The 20,299-nt window shown below is 42.7% G+C and overlaps 2 protein-coding genes across 4 annotated transcripts; both read right to left on the reverse strand.

Annotated features, from left to right (window-relative positions):
* Positions 1–304: 304 nt before the first annotated feature.
* Positions 305–3,387, reverse strand: C13H15orf48 (chromosome 13 C15orf48 homolog). 2 transcript variants are annotated; one of them, XM_058156544.1, is made up of 4 exons: positions 3,187–3,386; positions 2,856–2,941; positions 1,850–1,910; positions 305–756 (listed from the first exon to the last, which is right to left on the reverse strand). In XM_058156544.1, exons 1-4 carry the CDS (start codon positions 3,220–3,222, stop codon positions 685–687), a joined length of 255 nt encoding a protein of 84 aa, XP_058012527.1. In that variant the 5' UTR covers positions 3,223–3,386; the 3' UTR covers positions 305–684. The 2 variants fall into 2 exon arrangements, with proteins under 2 accessions (XP_058012527.1, XP_058012526.1); XM_058156543.1 differs by lacking the exon at positions 1,850–1,910 and having other exon boundaries at positions 3,187–3,387.
* Positions 3,388–7,285: 3,898 nt separating this feature from the next.
* Positions 7,286–19,422, reverse strand: AFG2B (AFG2 AAA ATPase homolog B). Of its 2 annotated transcripts, XM_058156517.1 has the most exons (9): positions 19,221–19,412; positions 16,261–17,373; positions 15,248–15,433; positions 14,603–14,758; positions 13,693–13,902; positions 12,686–12,913; positions 11,233–11,367; positions 9,614–9,739; positions 7,286–8,670 (listed from the first exon to the last, which is right to left on the reverse strand). In XM_058156517.1, the coding sequence occupies exons 2-9, from the start codon at positions 17,332–17,334 to the stop codon at positions 8,527–8,529; spliced, it is 2,259 nt and encodes a 752-aa protein (XP_058012500.1). In that variant the 5' UTR covers positions 17,335–17,373; positions 19,221–19,412; the 3' UTR covers positions 7,286–8,526. The 2 variants fall into 2 exon arrangements, with proteins under 2 accessions (XP_058012500.1, XP_058012501.1); XM_058156518.1 differs by lacking the exons at positions 7,286–8,670; positions 9,614–9,739 and adding an exon at positions 9,787–11,126 and having other exon boundaries at positions 19,221–19,422.
* Between the last annotated feature and the right edge of the window lie 877 nt (positions 19,423–20,299).

A 20,299-nucleotide genomic window follows, 5' to 3' on the forward strand; every position in this document is an offset into this window, starting at 1 on the left:
GTGATCAGTACAAAAAATCTTGATGTGGTTTAGTGACTAAAAAAAAAAGAATGAAGGTAGAATTGCAAAAAGCAAATACATAAAGAAAGAGTAAGATGAAGGGGGGAAACCAAGAATGTCAGAGGTAGCTAAACGTATTATGGTTTATTGATAAATTAGCAAACCAGCTTAGGATGTTGGATGAACAGAGGGATACAAAGAGAAGTAGCGGGCAACCTAGATCCTTCCTTGAAGACGATACAACAATATTCTTTTTAATGCTGCCAAATAAGTGAGAATCGCAATCAGTCTGAGACCTGATAAATGACTTGATAAATTCCAACTTTATTGAAAACGTAAAACGACAACGTATCTTTTTCCCCCCCAACAACAACCCAAATCTTTTTTTAAAGCTCACACATGGAGAAATGCTGGTTTGTCTTTCTAGAAGACAACAGGGCAGGGTTCAAAACAAATGACAACAAGCCAGCCTTTGTAACACGTTTTTGTCTTTTCCCCGCAATAGAGTTCTAGGCTGGGCGATCTGTAAAACCAACAGTAAATCTCCTCCAGAATCCAAAACATAATGGAGAGAGACTCTAAAAATGTAGCAGAAGCATTTCCGCACACTGGTTTCGATCCTCTAGTTTGTGCAGAAATGATTCCACTAGATTCAGAGAGTGTCGTTTGGAAGGGCTGGGGACTTCACCCCTTGTAAATTTTTCGGATCTCCTCCAGTTCTTGGATGGGCTCCCATTTCTGATGGATCGAAAACAGCTGCCGTATAAGACAAAAGATTAAAAAAGACAAAAGATTAACAAGCTTACTGGTATTAGGAATTCCTCCCCCCCCAAAAAACCCACTCATATTAGCGTTTCACATTATAGAAGAGGCTATGTAAAATAAGATTTTTTTAAAATTCCTTGCCGAGATGGCAAAATGGACTATTTGATTTGAGAGAATCCTTTGGCTGCTTTTCTTTTGACATGGGCACCAATTTGGGACTTTCTGTTTGATAAAGATAAAAATGAAGCTTTGATGTTGGGATTTGATGACTGGGAAGGTTTTCGCTATAGAAATGTGTCGTATTATTGGAGTTTAATAAATATACATTTCGTTTGAGGTCCTTGTATGTTTTTATGTATTGGTTGTGAAGTGGATTTGTGGAATTAGAATTCATTTACTGGTTATTTGTTTATTTAGGCTATGATGGTATATATTATTTTTTTGATTGTTTGAGGTACACTATATATCTTTTATATTTTAGTTTTGTTGAGTTTTTTTGTTAAACTAAAGCAAGATTATTTCGTATTTTAATTCTATCCATATTGAAGAGAATCGGAACTCCCTTTTTTTCTTTTCTTTTTTTATATTATTGTTGGTTTTTTAGTGCCCACTTTTTAAATTCCCCACTGTCCTTCCTGCCCAACAACAACAATTTTGGTTGTAATTTTTGCTCCAACTTTCAATCTTTGAAATATAATACCATTCTGTTTTAAATACAATTCTGTTTAATACAATTCTGTATTCAATTCTGCATTACATTCTATCTGTCTTCTGTGACTTTTATTCTGTGAGCTTTGATACCCTTATGGATGGATACCTGTTTCCTTTGGATGGGGATAAACAAAATTCAGTCTTGTAATAAGCCTTCTATATTGAATTCGATCGGAATAGTTTAACAAAGCTGATCACAACTTATCGACAAGTTACCTTTCTATTTATCTATTAGCCAGGATTCTTAGCACTAAATATTAATAGCACTAAAAAATTAATTTAGTTATCTATTACTTATCTGTAGGTTTCTTACTCCTGGACTCTAGATTCTTAATAATACAATCCAGGACTTGCTACCTATCAAGTTGATTACCTTTTGAGGTTGGGTGGGATCCACTTTTTCCCAAGGTTCAGGATTGTGCCACCTATCAATACTAAAAGCAAAAGGCAGCATTTATTATGGATGAGATAATAATAACCTCTGGCTAAATAGCAACTTAATAAAACGGTATTTTAACTATTTAAAAGAAGACTCAATAGCACCACTAGATTTATTTTGAAGTTAGCATCACACAGACTTCCACTGACTTTACTTCGGTGGAATGATTTAAAACTCTGAATTAGCATTTAAAAACAATTCCTTTAGAGAGTAATATGGAAAATCTGCTTATATACTGCTAAGATACAGATAAACATTTTCTTTGATAGTAATCTGATTCTTCCTTAGTTGCATAATGAAAAACTTCAGCATCCAACTAAAGATAAAGCAGTTTTAAACCTTGTGGGTTTTAAAACCTAAACTCGGTTCTCGCCGAGCTTTATCCCTAATGTGCCATTAAAAAAATAAATAAACATACACACAAAAACACCCCCCACCCCAATTGAAAATTTAAAAAACTTTTTTTAAATTAGAAGGAATTCTTTCAATTTCTACATTAGAGGCTTTTTGAACTTTGCCTGAAAAAGGCTCTTGTCAAAACCCCACTCCCTCCTTGAGAAATAAAACAAAAAGCAAAGATGGAGAAACATTTCTTATTCCCAGCCCTGTCTGATTTTACTCCTTGTGGCACAATTTCGCTCTTCTGTTAGCCTGGCTTGTCGATCAGAAAGGTCGGCAGATCGGCGGTTCGGATCCCTAGTGCAGATCTCCTGAGCGAGCAGGGGGTTGGACTAGATGACCTCCGAGGTCCCTTCCCACTCTGTTACTGTTAACTTGTAGTCCGGGGGGGGGGGTAGGGGAAACATGCTATCCCTTCGCCTGTTGTCCTTCATGCCCATTTGTCTTAAATTAAAACAACAACGAAGGAAAGAACTTGATCTGACGTAAAGCGAAGAACATAATTCGTTAGGGTGAGTATGAAGAAACAGGTGCTGCTTACATTATATCTGATCTTCTTATGGCTCTGATGCCTGTGTACACCATCCCACTCAGCGTGGTAGTCATAATCATAGCCAGAGGAATCAGCTGGAAGAGACAAAGCCCTCCCTTAGCAAAGGGGATGCATCAAACTATCGCTCTACTTCGGGAGAAAACAGGACTTGGAAAGGGCATTTCTTTCCAAACGTCTTTTCCCAATATTTCCTTATCCCTGGAGGGTTGACAGCGATAGCAACTTCCCATCCAAGGATGCTTCATACCTTGCTGTGCACAGGTAAGGACAATCTGATACCCTAACTCTGATTTATCTAATACCAAAGCCCAAAACTTACCTCTCTATGCTTGTTAAAATACCGGAAGAATGACATGGTGTAAGCAGGTGCAACTCTGAGAGGAGGAAAAAGGAAAAAGTTCCAAAGTTATCTTCGGGAAGCATCGTTTGGGTACCAAAGTGGGCAGGTGTCTTCCCCTCTCCCTTCCAATTTATCATCCCCTCCCTGGAATGAATTAAAGAGCCCTTCTCCCTCCCTCATCACAACAACCTGGTTAAGTAGATCTGCAGAAAAATTCAGTGATGCGCACTTCTTCCTTTATATACCGTTAACGCCCAAGGGTGCTGGATGTGTCCCAAGTCACGTAGTAGCTCCGCTGGGCAATTCAGCCACCTACAGATACTATAGGAGCATTGCACAGGATGAGGGTGCTCCCTGCTGGATGTGTGAAGCAATGCTAAGTATCTTGGGTTAGTAGATAAAGCGAGAGTGTGATAATGGGGTCTGGCTGTGAAAACCACTTTACTGTAGTGATTAAGGCAAACCCCAAAATGCAAAGATCTGTAAATAGAAGTGGAATGACTGTGGTAAAAGAAAGCAAAGATAGTACCAATAGTAATAGTAATAGTAGAGAAGATAAGATTCTTTATTGGCCAAGTGTTATTGGATACACAAGGAATTTGTCTCCAGTGCATAAGCTCTCAGTGTACATACAAACAACAAAGTGATAGATCATAAATCATAAGATACAAACAAGTGATAAATCACAAGGTAACAACAGGAGAACGTAATGGGAAAGATGAGAAGGATAATAATTGTTAAGAGTAATCTGGGTTCACAACCAAGGTTGTGGACTGTTGAGCATGAACTACGCATGAAAATGACTGAGACTGGTTGTATACGTTAACAATCATTTGCAGACAAACTGGGGTTTGATATTCCTTTACTTTTAGGGAAAAGGCAAAGTCATAGTCCAAAAACAATCCCAGGTCATACACATATAAAGCCAGTCAGGGATGTTACAAAGTCTTCTCACCAACGTAGACTTGCAAAACAAACAAGGTCTTCTTTCAGTTCAGCAAAACACAGTTCAATACATAACAATCAGTATCTTGAGCAATCAGTAACTAGCCATAATCAAGCAACAATCATAAAGCTCAAATATACAGTTGCAGCATGTCATTAAGTTACAATGCTGTAACGTCCCTTTAAATTCCCCACAAGCCATAATTTAATAGTCCTTTTATACATTGGCTACAGAGCTCAACCAGTCAGGATGCTTGCGTGATGCAGCACAGCCTTAAAGCAATATCATGACTTTCTACAAACATATATAGTTAGTTTATATATTGCCTAGCCAACTAGTTAGGCAAATAACAATTTCCTGACAATAGTGATACAGCAATCCCAAACCATCTGGAGCATCACTTGAACACCATCGGCATTGACAAATTCATCATCAGTCAATTGCAAAAGGCAGCTTGACTCACAACTGCTTGCATCCCACGATGGTACCTTTTACGCCCTCGAACAACAATATCTGCCTATCCCAGGTCAGGCTGAAGGACTTGATAGGTGGATAAATATGCCAAACCCAGTCTAAACATCTGGCTGACTGGGCGACCAACCCTATTTACACAATTTACACAAATAAAAGCAATTGATTAGATTTGTACTGCAAGAAGAGTTGATTTTCGGGCAGATCCACGCTCACCTCGAAGAAGGTGAGTATTAAATGAGCAAAGGAAAGATTGTGGCTGCTATGAAGTACTTATTAGTAGGTTTATTTTCAAATTCTATCTCAGAAATATCTGTTGCTAGAACCCTTCCTTTGCCAATTGCACTCCAGCAGATGCTAGATCCAATGTTAAGAGGCACCACATGGGCAGCTACATAAATCTAAACGAGTAAATAGCGGTCGGAAAGGCCTTTCAGATCCACAAAGAAAGTAGTTGCAAGGAATTACTTCAATACACAACCTCCACTGCCCTAGCCTCCCACTGTGTTAAGAAAATGGAAAGCCAATTTTGGGGATGGTATTATAACTTGTGAGCTGCCTGGAGTCACCTCGCAGGGGATATGGACAGCATAAAAGCTTAATGCATAAACAAACAAATAGAAAAGGAAGGAGCAGACAGTGAAAACGAGTTCAATTCAGACCCCTGTAAAATTGGCAGAATGTTGACGGAAAACCTTCGGCGTTTTCAGGCGTTCAAAAAAGGCTCCCAAAATTGGATTGTTAGAAAGGGCTGCACCGCTTTAGAAGAGGGATGGCAGCAAATCTGTTTTAGCTGGTTGTACAAATGCAATCGTAGGGCAAGGAGGGCACCATTTCGGATTCAGCCTCTGGCAGTGGAGAAAATGAGGTTTGGCCAAGGTGCTCAAGCCACAGTTGGCTGAACTGTGTGGTTTATTGCATGAAGCATAACCTATCCCTTTCCAGCACTTGGCAAAGAGCAAAATGCAAACCATTTGCAAGGCCGCAACAAAGCTAAGCTGCATCCTAGACACAGGGCCTGTGGGTCGGCGCTATGATACGGCCAAAGGAGCCCCTCCCCTCCCTTTGAAGGGTGATGGAGGAAGACCCTCAGTTGTGGACAAGGAAAATCGATATAGCAAGGCCGGGAGGTGGGGAGGAGGTCCCCTCTCTCACCTGTTGCCTGGTTGCAAAGGGAAGCCCGACTGGAACAAGTGGAAGAAATGCACCTCCCACCCTGCCCCAGATATGGGTTCCTCCCGTTTCAGTTGCATTTCCACATCCTGTTCACACAACAACCTTCTCTATGTCACCTGAAACCTAGTGGCTGCATTCATATTACATGCTGAGCTTGGACCTTTCTCCTTTCCTTTCCTTCCTTTCCTTCCTTCCTCCTTTCATCTCCTCTCCTCTGCTTTCCTTTCTTTCCTCTTTTCCTTCCCTTCCCTCCTTTCCTTTCCTCTCCCTTCCTCTTCTTTCTCCTTTCCTTTCCTTCCTTTCCTTTTTTCCTCCTCTCCTCTCTCCTCTCTTCTCCCCTCCCCTTCCCTCCCCCCTCCTCTCCTCTTTCCTTTCCTTTCTCCTCCCCTTCCCTCCTCTCTTCTCCCCTCCCTTCCCTTTCCTTTCCTCTCCCTTCCAGCAGCCACTTGTCAGAAATGGTATAAGGTCTCCTGCCTGAGCAGCGGGTTGGACTATATGATCTACAAGAGCCCTTCCAACTCTTGTTATTATTCTATTCTATTCTTTCCTCCGTCCACCTTTCCTTTCTTTCACCAGGTGCTTTTCTTTGCCCAGCCAGGACTTGCTTCCTTGGCTCACTGGGCTCCATTTTGTTGCCCACCCAGCTGGCCAAGCCCCCTTCTCACCCTGTTTCCGTTACTGTTCAGGCTTTTTTTTGATGTGGCCCGTGAGATGGAGGACAAGAGGGGTGACTTCTCCCTTGTCTTGCTAGCTTCTAGCGGAGGGATGCCTCTTCTTCCCCCAAGTCAAGTCCTAGAATATGACAGGAAAAAGGCCACAGTCTGAACACAAAGGGGAAAGTCCGTTAGAAGCAGTTGGTTCTCCCTTCCTTCCTTCCTTCCTTCCATCTGTCAATTACAGTTTCTCCAAAGTCTGGCTTGAGAATATAGGGCCTACTCATTGGGGCAGTTTTATTTTAAATTAACCCTAGCACATCTTAGTAAGTACCATACTTTTCGGAGTAGAATAGAATTTATAGAATAGAATAGAATTTATTGGCCAAGTGTGATTGGACACACAAGGAATTTGTCTTGGTGCATATGCTCTCAGTGTATATAAAAGAAAAGATACGTTCATCAAGGTACAACATTTACAACACAATTGATGGTCAATATATCAATATAAATCATAAGGATTGCCAGCAACAAGTTATAGTCATACAGTCATAAGTGGAAAGAGATTGGTGATGGGAACTATGAAACGATTAATAGTAGTGCAGATTCAGTAAATAGTTTGAGTCTTTCAATGGTGCGCTGATCGCCATGGTAACGGAATCTCCCCACCTTTTTGCTGGTCATCTTCGTCTTCTCTTTCCGTCCACATTTTCACAATAGCAGTCGACTATAAATGAGGCATTTTGCCTGGCTAATCAATTACACCTGAATAGCAAAATTGATGGAACGAGCCAAGAATCCCTCAAAAAACGACAAGACCTTTCATTGAATAACTTCTTTTATTGAATAACAGAACTCAAGTCATATGAAGTTACAAAAATACACAAATAAAGTCAGTTTCTTGAATTTACAGATTAGATTTAACAGAGCTGGCAGGGACCTTGTAGGTCATCTAGTCCAACCCCCCCATCCAAGCAGGAGACCCTACACCATTTCTGACAGATGGCACTCCAGTCTCTTCTTGAAAGCTTCCAGCGATGAACCTCCCACAACTTCTGAAGGCAACTTCTGTTCCATGGGTTGATTGTTCTCACTGTCAGAAAATTTCTCCCTATTTCCAGGTTGAATCTCTCCTTGACTAGTTTCCATCCATTATTCCTTGTCTCGCCTTCAGATGCTTTGGAAAATAGCTTGACCCCCCCCTCCTCTCTATGGCAGCCCCTCAAATATTGGAAGACTGGTATCATGTCTCCCCTGGTCCTTCTCTTCACTAGACTAGACATACCAAGTTCCTGCAACCGTTCTTTGTATGTTTTAGCCTCCAGTCCCCTAATCATCCTGGTTGCTCTTCTCTGCACTCGTTCTATGACGGGACTTCTCCATCACACTAAACAAGAATATAGTTTATTTTGTTTGAGCTGCAGTGGTGTATACACTGAACAATTCTGAAAAGCCGGATAAAATACGTTCAATAAATCCATTCTGCCAATACTGGAAGAAAAAAGAGTTACCTACAATAGAAGAATGGATATTGAAAGTTGCTAATTTGGCTGAGATGGCTAAAATCTCAGCCTTTTTGAAAGACACTACACAAGAAAAATACCTAACTGAATGGAAAAAATGGATTGAATATACGCAAAATAGATACCAGATTAAGAGATATCAGATTGCTTTTGAATGATTAGGATGTATTTATCTTTGATTTGTATGGGGGAAGTTAGGATTTGAGAAGAAGGGGAAGATTATAATTTAAGTTAGGGAAAATTTAGCAAATGATTTGTTTTTTCTTTTGAACTATACCTTGTGTTTGTTCTGGGAAGTCGGGGGGGGGGAGGGTGGTTTTGGAGGGAGGGGGGAGGGGATGGAGTGGGGGGGAGGGAAAAAAAGGGAGGGCCCCCGAAAATTTTTGTAAAAACTTTTTCAATTAAAAAAAAATAAAAAAATAAATCCATTCTGCCAATTAGATTACTCTCCTTTCATTATTCCATCCTTTTTTTTAAACAGATCTTTCAATTTATTGTTGAAGGTGAAAATATTCGTATATGTTGGCATGTAGTTGCTTTGCAGATTGTATTATTGAATTCTAAACAATTTTTCATAAAATTGCAATTCTTTGTGAGTTAGTGATGGCTTTACAGTTTCCAAGGATTTTTCAAAATGTTTATATTTCACAGCTGTGGCTTCCATTTTGTTTTCTTGCAATGCTAGCAAAGCAGCCTAAAAATAAAAATAATAAAATAGGAAAAATACTCGTTATAAATGAAATAAAAATCATCATAAACGTATATACATATATAGGTCGTCCTCGACTTATGACCACAATCGAGCCCAAAATTTCTGTGGTTAAGTGATTTTTTGCTCCAACCTTGCTTGCCCCCCGTTGTTAAATGAATCACTGCACATGTTAGTGGCCCAGTTGTTAAGAAATCTGGCTTCTCTGTTGTCTTTGCTTGTTAAAAGGTCGCAAAAGGGGATCACATGACCCCGGACACTGTGACCGTCATAAATGTGAGCCAATTGCCAGGTGTCTGAATTTTGGTCACATGACCTCAAGGATTCTACGACGGTTGTAAAATGATCATAAGTCACCTTTTCAATGCTGATGTAACTTTGAACGGTCACTAAATGAACTGCTGTTAAGTCGAGGACTACCTGTACACACACACACACGCTGTCAAGGTTCCAAGTAACACCCTCAAGGAAAGAAGACTCCAAGGATTGAATTTCCTCAAAGTTCCATTTTATTAGAGATGTCATATTGGCACATCTGGGAAAACCCAAATCTGAAAGCTTCCAGGTTTTCCCCACCCAAAAGAAAGTCTAAGTCCCTTCCCCCTGCACCCACATCTCCATCACATGGTCCAATCAATGCATCGTTACAACTGGATATGCCTCCCAATCACAGCCCTCCAGTTGCAGGGCAAGATGTCCTTGACTCTCTGAGAAAGGAATATTGTTATGACTATATATCTCCCTTGCTCTGTACAATCCCCCCTCCCAGTTTCCCACAGCAGTAAATGTGGCAGGCCTGAAGGCCCAATGCAAAAAGGCAAGCCTCCCACACATACACACACAAACCACACACACGATTGTTTACTAGTCTGTCCCCCATTTCCTTTAAATTCTGTCACTGAGGCATTATAAATTAAAAATGACTTACTTCTTTACAGAGATTCTCAAGATCAGCTCCAGAGAACATATTAGTTTGACTTGCTATATCTGCTAAGGAGACCTCAGAATCGATCGGAATTCTTTCTGTGCAGATTTTCAGAACCGAAAGCCTTCCCTATTTCAAAACACCACAAAAGAGGCAGAGAGTTATTCAACGGGCTTTATAGGCTGTGATCTACATGCTCTTAAAAGCAAAGCCCACCCCCCAGCCCCCAAATGAGTTAAAAAAAATAGCAACGCATTGCAGTGTCGGTCATGCATATGGTTGCATGGATTAGATGTAGATGACACTGTACAAAACTATATTTTTCTTAATGATGGTCTGTTGAAAGGATGAGAAGGTCACACGTCTCAGTATGCCCAATGCATTTGTTTTGTTGTGGCTTAGTGTGTTATGTGGCTTTAGTCACTATATTTTATAAACTAGTGTTTATCACATCTTCTTATGTCAATCTAGCCAGCATTGAAGGGACGTGGTGGCTCAGTGGCCAAGATGCTGTGCTTGTCGATCGAAAGGTTGGCAGTTCAGCGGTTTGAATCCCTAGTGCTGTGTAACGGGGTGCGCTCCCGTTACTTGTCCCAGCTTCTGCCAACCTAGTAGTTCGAAAGCAGGTAAAAAATGCAAGTAGAAAAATAGGGACCACCTTTGGTGGGAAGGTAACAGCATTTCATGCACCTTTGGCGTTTAGTCATGCCGGCCACATGACCACAGAGACGTCTTTGGACAGTGCTGGCTCTTCGGCTTTGAAATGGAGATGAGCACCGCCCTCTAGAGTCGGGAACGACTAGCACATATGTGCGAGGGGAACCTTTACCTTTAGCCAGTATTGAGCCACGGTGGCGCAGTGGTTAGAGTGCAGTACTGCAGGCTACTTCTGCTGACTGCCTGAAATTTGGCAGTTCAAATCTCATTAGGCTCAAGGTTGACTCAGCCTTCCATCCTTCTGAGGTGGGTAAAATGAGAACCCAGATTGTTGGGGGCAAGAGGCTGACTCTGTAAACTGCTTAGAGATGGCTGGAAAGCACTGTGAAGCGATATATAAGTCTAAGTTGTATTGCCATTGCCTTCAATAAGTACAGTTAAATAAACCACAGCTTAGGATGATGTACAACCCCAGCCAATATCTTTCAAAGGAAAGATATATATATTCAGAATAGAGCATGAAGGGGCCTTGGAAGTATAGAATAGAATAGAATGAGCTGGAAGGGACTTAGGAGGTCTTCTAGTCCAGCCTCCTGCTCAAGAGGAGAACCTATACCATTTCAGATAAGTGACTGTCTAGTCTCTTCTTAAAAACGTCCAGTGATGGTGCGCCCATGATTTCTGGAGGCAAGCTGTTCCACTGGTTAATTGTCCTCACTGTTAGGAAGTTTCTCCTTAATTCCAGGTTGCTTCTTTCTTTGATTAGTTTCCAACCATTGTTTCTTGTCCTGCCCTCTGGTGCATTGGGAGAATAATTTGACCCCCTCTTCTTTGTGGCAGCCCCTCAAATACTGGATATCTGAAATGAGCAACATTACTCCAATATGCCATTTCTCACCCAAAACAGAACATTTAGACATAATGAACTTGGTGATTTCAAATTCATCTACAGTTTTACGCCGTACCTGCTCATCTGGTGGTGGGACATAGATGATCTTATCTAAGCGTCCCGGACGTAGCAAAGCATCATCCAACCGGTCTGGTCTATTTGTTGCAGCGACGACTATGACATCTTTATTAAAAACTTCCTGAAGTTCTAACTAGCAAGTTGATAGAAATAAGGAACTGTTAGCCATTTAACGATTTAAAGCTTCCTGTCTTTCCTTGGCTTTAGATCAGTGGTGAAATCTGAACCGATTTGCTACTGATTTGCTGGCCGCGCATGTGTGCTGTACGCCAAGCGCGCGCTGTGTGCGCATGCACAGTGTGTGCCAAATGAGTGCTGTGTGTGCATGTGCAGTGCGCATCAAAAGGAGGCTTAGGAAGGTAAGTAGAACAAGGAGGGTGTGTGTGGAATAAGCTGTGCCACGTGATTTAGCTTAGCTAGAAAGCAGGATTTTCTGCTTTCTAGCAAAGCTAATCGTCAGAAATACCAGTTCGGAGGAACCGGTAGTTTTTTTAAGCTACAGGTTCAACTGAACTGGTAGCTAACTACTGCTTCGCCCGAACCGGTAGCTTTTTAAACTACCAGTTCAACCAAACCAGTAGCTTTTTTAAACTACCAATTCGCCTGAACTGATAGTTTTTTTGAAGAACCGGATCGCCTGAACGGGTAGCTTTTTTCCCCCTACTGGTTTGCCTGAACCGGCAGTTTTTATCACTATCGATTTGACCGAATCGGAACAAACCGGTAGCATTTCACCCGCTTTAGATCAGGGGTCTCTAACCTTGGCAACTTTAAGACCTGTGGACTTCAACTCCCAGAATTCCTCAGCCAGTTTTGCTGGCTGGGGAATTGTGGGAATTGAAGACCTCCAGGCTTAAAGTTGCCAAGGTTGGAGACCCCTGCTTTAGATAGCCCACCAACTTGCTTTATTTCAGCTAAGGAAACAAGAGGCAAAAAAATAATTTCTCCCGTCTCATTCCACAGGGTATAATTATGTGATCTTCTACAGGATACTCCTCAACTTACGTCCATAACTGAGCCCAAAATGTCCGTTGCTAAGTGAGACATTGGTTAAGTCAATTTTGGCTCATTTTACAACCATTCTTCCCACAACTGTTAAGTGAATCAATGCAGTTGGTAAGTTAGTAACCCGGTTGTTAAGTGAATCTGGTTTCCTCATTGACTTTGCTGGTCAGGCGATCGCAAAAGGGGATCACATGACCCCAAAACACTGCAACCATCATAAGTACATGCCAGTTGCCAAGCGTCTGAATTTTGATCATGTGACCATGGGGATGCCGCAAGTGCGAGAAACGGTCCCGAGTCACTTTTTTTTTAGTCCTGTTGTAACTTCAGTCACTAAATGAATTGTTGTAAGTCGAGGACTACCTGTAAGAGAGGAATTCCAGACTCATCTTAAGTACAAAATCCAGTGAACTTTGAATGACTTATTATGATGTCTATCTATGTACCTTTTTATCACTTTCAGCTGGTTCTTGACTCTCATTTTCCATCTCTGCTTTATTTCCTCTCCGCTCGGTTAACTTGACTCCGATGCCATCCAACTCATTGAGAAGGACGGAAAGAACTCTCTCCTGGACGCCACACCCGGTTTTCGTTCCTGATCGGGATCCCAGGATCGCATCAATTTCATCCAGGAAAACTATTGCTGGAGTATTTGCTCTTGCTTGACGAAATACCTTGGAGGGAAAAAAGCAAAACGGAAGAGAATCAAATAGCGAAGCCTATTAAGTCTATCAGCAGAGTGGTGCGGTGGCCTAGAGGTGGAGCTCTCGCCTCACAATCAAGAGGCTGTGAGTTCGATCCTAGGCAAAAGCAGATATTTCTCTCTCTCTGGGAACAATGAGAATATATCTGCTGAACAAAACTCTGCATTGGCGACAGGAAGGAAGGAAGGGCATCCGGCCAGTAAACACTCAGCTCCATTCAGTTGCCCAGACTCCATCCCGCAAGGGGTTACGGGGTCATTAAAAGATGGTGATTAAGTCTATCAGCTGTGAAAAAAATAACAAAACTACATAAAGGTAGTTCTCGACTTACAACAGTTCATTTAGTGACCGTTCAGAGTTACAACAGCAGTTGAACAAGTGACTTATGACCATTTTTCACACTTACAAACTTTGTAGCATCCCCACGATCATGCAATCAAAATGCAGGTGCTTGACAACTGACAGGTTCTTAGGACCATTGCTGTGTCCCAAGGTCACATGATCCCCTTTTACGACCTTTTGACAAGCAAAATCAATGGGGAAGCCAGATTCACTTAACAACCATGCGTCTAATTTATCAACTGCGGCGATTCATTTAACGAGTGTGGCAAGAATGGTCGTAAAAGGGGGGCAAAAACTCACTTAACGAACATCTCACTTAACAGAAGCAGAGATTTTGGGCCCCAATTGTGGTCGTAAGTCGAGGACTACCTGTACTTCCAGTCCTCATTGGAACAAAAACCTCGCACCTGAGACAAAATCTTCTCTGACTCTCCGACCAAAGATGAGAAGAGATCAGCACCGTTCACAGCCAGAAAGGAACAATGAGAACAGGAAGCGGCAGCTTTCACGAGCATCGTTTTGGCACAACCGGATGGTCCATAGAGAAGGATGCCTTTTGGGCGGGCCAGCCCCATCCGGACAAAGGCTTCTGGGAATTTTATTGGCCATTCGATGCTCTGCAAACCATGAAAAGAACAGAACCTTCCGTGAATATCTCAGGCTGCAAAATCCTACAAGGCAATTCACCTTCTAACCAGTTTGATGAGCAAGCCACAATTGCCTGGCGTCATGGGATCATGATAAACCATAAACCGTGGCTTTTTAGGACTAGGCTTGCACACATCCTACTGTGCCCCAGCAAGATACGTTGAACGTCTTCTCATTCTGATTTTTAGTCCTCTTCATGAGCAGAGCAACAATTTTGTTTTTAAAACAAAGCGATTTAACAACCGATCACCGCGCTGAACAACTGCTGCAGCTTCCCTAAGGTCACAGGAGCAAAATCTGGGCAGTCAGCAACCGAGAGGTATTTACAAGAGTTGCACCATCTCATCATGTGATCCCTGCCTGTGACCTTCCGACAAGAAAAATCAACTGGGGAAGATGAATTCACTTAACGGCTGTTTGAGTTACTCAATTGCGGCGATTCACTTAGCAGCCATGGCCAAACAGGTTGTAAAATCAGGTGAGACTCACTTAATTACCATCTTGCTTAGTACAGAAAATTGTGGTTCTCAATTGTGGTGGTTTAAGTTGAAGACTGTTTGAATGCAGGTTGGGTTTATCCAAATATATTCAATAAGTACAGAAACCTGGTTGCCACTTTGGAGGCCAGCCAGAATATTCTTCAGTTCAGACTCCGCTCTGTAAGTCTACCTGTTTTAATTTTAATTTCACGTCTTCAAGGCCACCAATCTGATCCCATGAGACGGGTTTGAAGTCTGTTAACCCAATTCCGCTTCGGGAAGATGACGGCTGGATCTTCTTCAGGGCCTCGAGGAAGTCTGACATCTCAACAGGACAAACTGAATCCTGAAGACAAATGCAAACAGAAGCAGAAAACATTGATTCACTTTTGAGCGGCAGAATAAAGCTTCGCATTTGCCAAATGATCCCATTAATCTAGAATTAGCTGATGATCCGGGGAAATCCCACAATTACATCTGCTTCCATTGGTGTAATCAAAGCTCGTGACAACATAGAGACCATCTTGCTAACATCACTGGGCAAATTTCTGTTACCAGTTGAAGTAACCGAGGGAATGTCAGGCATTCCAGTATCTGATAGAAGAGACCAGCTGTGTGCCAGCTTTAAATGATAAAATGACATGTGATATTAAAATTAGAAGTGGTGTGTATAAAGAAGATATTTTCTGGAAGATTTGGAAACCATGGCAATCATGAGGACATATCCAAGACCCAAATCTTCCTAATAATGTATTTTCTTTTCTGTTTGTAATGTTAGAAAAAAGTAATAAAAAAATTAATTAAAAAAAAAAAGAAATGCGAAGGAGCTTCTTACTGTGCAATTACGAAACAGGGCTTGCATAGCGGCTTCTCTGCAGAGCGAGGTGAGGTCAGCCCCAACAAAACCCGGCGTTATTTCTGCCAGTTCTAGCAAATCAACGTCGTCCGACACAGGCATGCCAGCGGTAATCAGCCGCAGAATAGACTTCCTTTGCTTCAGGGTGGGGCTCCCAAGGACAATCTAAAGCAAGGATGGAAAACATGGGCATTTTGTTAACCGTAGCATTCACAAAGGCTCCATGAACCAGGGGAAGTAAGCCCAGGGCAGGAGTCTGCAACCTTAAACCACTCAAAAGAGCCATTTGGACCCATGTCCCACAGCGAAGAAAACACCAGGAGCCACACAACCTGGGTGGGCATGGCCAACTCGACATCACTCACTTCCACCAGTCACATGACCTCCCCTAGCCATGCCTACTCAGTCGGTCATTAGGACTGAGAACCGGTTGTTAAAACACACCAGGAACCACAAGACCCTTTTGACATTTCACTGCTGTTGTAACTTTGAACAGTAGCTAAATGAACTTACGTTAAGGACTACCTGTACATAGGTAAAGGTTCTCCTCGCGCATATGTGCTAGTCGTTCCCGACTCTAGGGGGCGGTGCTCATCTCCGTTTCTAAGCTGAAGAGCCAGTGCTGTCCGAAGACATCTCCATGGCCATGTGGCCGGCATGACTCAACGCCAAAGGCGCAGCGAACGCTGTTACCTTCCCACCAAAAGTGGTTCCTATTTTTCTACTTGCATTTTTTACCTGCTTTCGAACTGCTAGGTTCGCAGAAGCTGGGACAAGACACGGGAGCTCCCCCCGTTAGTGGGGAGCTCCCCACTAGATTCGAACCACTGAACTGCCGACCTTTCAATCGACAAGCTTGGCGCCTTAGCCACTGAGCCACCGCGTCCCATTCTGTACATACCTGTACATAGCTTATAGCTTTTTCTAACCATCCCCAGGAAGCACCAACCAGTTGGCGGAAGTACCGGAAGGCACAACTATGAATTACGTACCTCCTGATCAAATCTGCCTGGTCTCCTCAACGCAGGGTCCAGGGAATCTGGCCTGTTTGTTGCCCCTACAATGACCAGCCCATGTCCTTGGCTAAATCCATCCATAAGAGTTAGCAACTGAGCCACCAGGCGATGCTCAGGGACATGACCGGAAGCTGCCCGCTTGGGACACAACGAATCGATCTCGTCAATGAAGAGGACGGTGGGCCCTTCGCTGGAGAGTTCTCTCGCTTGCTCGAAGACCCGTCGCAAGTTCTCCTCGCTTTCGCCAGGCCGCGAACCACACACCACAGGGCCACTGAGCCTCACCAGACAGGCCCCGACTTCTCCAGTCACCGCCTTGACCAGTAGCGTCTTGCCAACTCCTGGCGGGCCCACCAAAAGGACTCCCTTTGGGACCGAGAGGCCTAATGTTTTGAAGCTGTTCGGGAAACGCAGGGGCAGTTCAATCATTTCTTTCAAAGCCTGGCTGACTTCATCCAAGCCGGCCACCCGGATTTTGGAACCGTCCCCCATCAGGCGACTGTATCTCTCCAATGTGATTGTCTCCTTAATGTGGACGTTGGTTTGGGGGGTGATCAAGCCAGCGTCTTCCGGGTCGAACTGTCCCATGGACAATATTTCGAGGAACTCCACAGGGTTGCCCAGAATTGGGGGGAAAGTCACGATGTGATGGCGGGCCACGCAGGCCTTTCTCAAAAGCTCTCGCACCACTTCCGGAAGCGTCGTTTCGGGAAGAGCTGTTTTTGAGGCCTGGTTTTTAAAGACGACTCGGACCGTCACATGTCTTAGCTTGGGGCAGGCCACTACCCTCAGCTGGTCCATGCTCACGGTCTTCCTTCGCAGCTGGCTTTCTCTTAATCCCCAAGTCCTGCATTTGAGGTCGAGCTGCAGGTAGCCGTCAGCTGAATCGTGCCTTGGCCAGGCCGTGCACAGGCAAGAGCCACTGGGCAAGCTGATCTTGATCAAAGAGCCCAGCTTAGCACCTAGCAAGGCGAATGCAGCAGGACCAAGCCTGCACCGCTGGCTGCCCTCATCTTCTGGATCCGGTGGAAGCAGCTTTAATAGAGCCATTTTCTGAGACAGGCATGGATCAGGCAGCAGGGCAGGTTCCTTGTATAATTTAAAACAAAATAGTGAAAGAAGTAAAACAAAACTCCAGTCAAGAGCTACCGACAAACAATCCAACCACAAACAACAGCCTAAAGAAGGAACCACCAAAAACCCTCCCAGCAACACTGACAGGGCAAACCATATATAAAAATAATATATGTATATCAATAAATATTATTATAAATAATATAGATAATAAACTCTAGAAAGAATGCAGAAAAGAGCAACAAAGATAATTAGGGGATTGGAAGCTAAAACATATGAACAGTTGCTGGAATTGGGTATGTATAATTTGATGAAAAGAAGGACTAGGGGAGACATGATGGCAGTCTTCCAATATCTCAGGGGCTGCCACAAAGAAGAGGAGGTCAAGCTATTCTCCAAAGAACCTGAAGGCAGGACAAGAAGGAATGGGTGGAAACTAATCAAGGAGAGAAGCAACTTAGAACTAAGGAGAAATTTCCTGACAGTTAGAACAATTAATCAGTGGAACGACTTGCCTCCAGAAGTTGTGAATGCTCCAACACTGCAAGTTTTTAAGATGTTGGATAATCCTATGTCTGAAGTGGTGTAGGTTTTCCTGCCTAAGCAGGAGGTTGGACTAGAAGATCTCCAAGGTCCCTTCCAACTCTTCTCTTCTGTATATAAAAATAAAGGAGACCCGGCTTCTTTTTAACCCTGGTGACGTTACCCAGCTGGGCCATGAAACGTCTTTAAGAAATTATGATTACGCATTAAATTGATACGTTGCTGACTCCCAATGACTTTAGTTTAGGGCTGTAGGTTGGAAAGATGAAAGCACATTTTGAGGAAGGCAGAGGCCAACCCCATCCGTGTTAATTAATTGTGTATGTGTGTGTGTACATGGTTGTGTTGGAAGAAATATCCATCTGGGTTCAGTTCCAAGTGGGGACAAAGACACTGGAAACATGGAGGCTGCTTGGAAAGATGGTTTAATGGTGGTCAGGATCACATGGCTTGAGTTCCTGAACAGAAAAGGGCTTGAGATCCTGTGTGCTCCCTGGTTTTATGCTTTTTCTGAGCTTTGAACTTTCTGGGGCACAGGAAGAGTACCCTGATTGGCTGTCAGACTCCCAGGGGGTGGGGGTCTTAGCTAATGTTGTAGGTTGTCTCTCAAGCTTGCTTGAGCCTTGCCATGTGGTAAAATTCTGTTGCTAGATGGGTAGGGGCTAATCCTATCTTTGTCATGTAGACAATGGACTGGCTCAGGCCTTAATGGCCCATTAACAAAGGTGGGGGGGAGTTGCTTTGTCTTTAAAACATGTTTCTCCATTTCTCATCCAGGGAAATATATTCTGCCTTTTTAAATATTTTCTAAAATATTTCATTCTTCTAGGAGGGGGGTGGGTGCTAAATCCCTACAGTTGGCAAGAAAATATGTTCGAGGTATTGCCCCAGGAATAAGGCTTGGTTAGAAGGACCAAGAACATGAGTCAGGATAGAACAGCTTTGGGCCCTTCAGCAGCAAAGACTGCATTTCTACAACAGACTGAACTCCCATCCTATACTGGAATGTGTGAATGCAGAAAACCCTCTTAAGGAGTTAAGATCCTGGCTCAGATATCAAGGAAGTGGTGTTCTGCAAAGCCTCAATGCACACCGCCAATACATCATCACAAAGCCTTCCAACAGGGACACAAACATAAATAAACCGCGTGCAACACACACGCACATGGCTCTCTCAATCTAATGAGCCTTCTGATGCACTGGAAACTACAATTCCCAGAGTTCCCAGCTCACATCAATAAGGAAAGCTAATCTAAAAAGGAAATTCAGTGCATTGACTGATAGGTGAACGGATGCAAAGAAGCAATCGAAATACTGACCTCATCAAAGCTGTAATAGGCGAAAGGTGGGTGAAGGGCGAGGAACCGTCTTCCGTCTTTGCAGACAGGATGGAAGGGAGGAAAGATAAAAAGAAAGATAAAACGTGTTGCAGCAAAAGGACTGCTGGAGTTAGGGAAACATGTAATTGGCTCGTCGCCCTGCCCATCAATGCGAACGCAATGCTCGGATCGGTCGAGTGGCTGTTCTCTTGGTCCAATAGGAAAAGGGCTCTGAAACGCTCTCACCCCGAAAAGGGAGGAGTCGGGCCGGGCAGGAGAAGAGGACTGGGGATTGGATAACGCTCTCGAATGGGCGGTGCAGAATTGAAAGAAAAAAAAAGGGGGCGGGCGGGGGCGTTTTAATAATTGAACGCAGGTGGGGCTCTGTGCGTGACGTCATCGAGGAGCAGAAATTGGCGGGGATTTTTGTTTATTTTGATTTAGTGTTTGTTTTTGAGGGGGAAAAAAAGCTACTTATTTACTGTCTGGGTAGAGGCTTAATGATAACGGAAACTTTCCCTTGACTTTGGAAAAATTAACAATTTGGCCAGAGGCTGGGCTTGGACTCATAATTCAGGGTGTTTTATGATTTTTGCTTAAAAGATGTGCCTGTGAGGAGGAAAAAAATGCGACATGAATAAAATGATTTGCAAATAACAGAAACATAGAAATATGGAAAACTAAGCGCAGAAAAAAAAAATGGTCCGTGAACTCTGGCCTTTGAGTTTATATGCTTTTTGTTTTCTTTTTAATTCTTCTTCTTCTTCTTCTTCTTCTTCTTCTTCTTCTTCTTCTTCTTCTTCTTCTTCTTCTTCTTCTTCTTATTATTATTATTATTATTATTATTATTATTATCTTTTAGAATAATAATAATAATAATAATAATAATAATAATAATAATAATAATAATAATAATAATAATAATAATAGTAATAATAATTTAATTTTTATACCGCCCTTCTCCCGAAGGACTCAGGGCCGTGAACAGGCAAATAAAATAATACAATATATTACAATAAAACACATTTTAAAAAACTTATTCAAAATAGCCTAAATTTAAAATACCATACAAAATATAA

This window comes from Ahaetulla prasina, chromosome 13 (assembly GCF_028640845.1).
Source record: "Ahaetulla prasina isolate Xishuangbanna chromosome 13, ASM2864084v1, whole genome shotgun sequence".
NCBI classification, from domain to species: domain Eukaryota; kingdom Metazoa; phylum Chordata; class Lepidosauria; order Squamata; family Colubridae; genus Ahaetulla; species Ahaetulla prasina.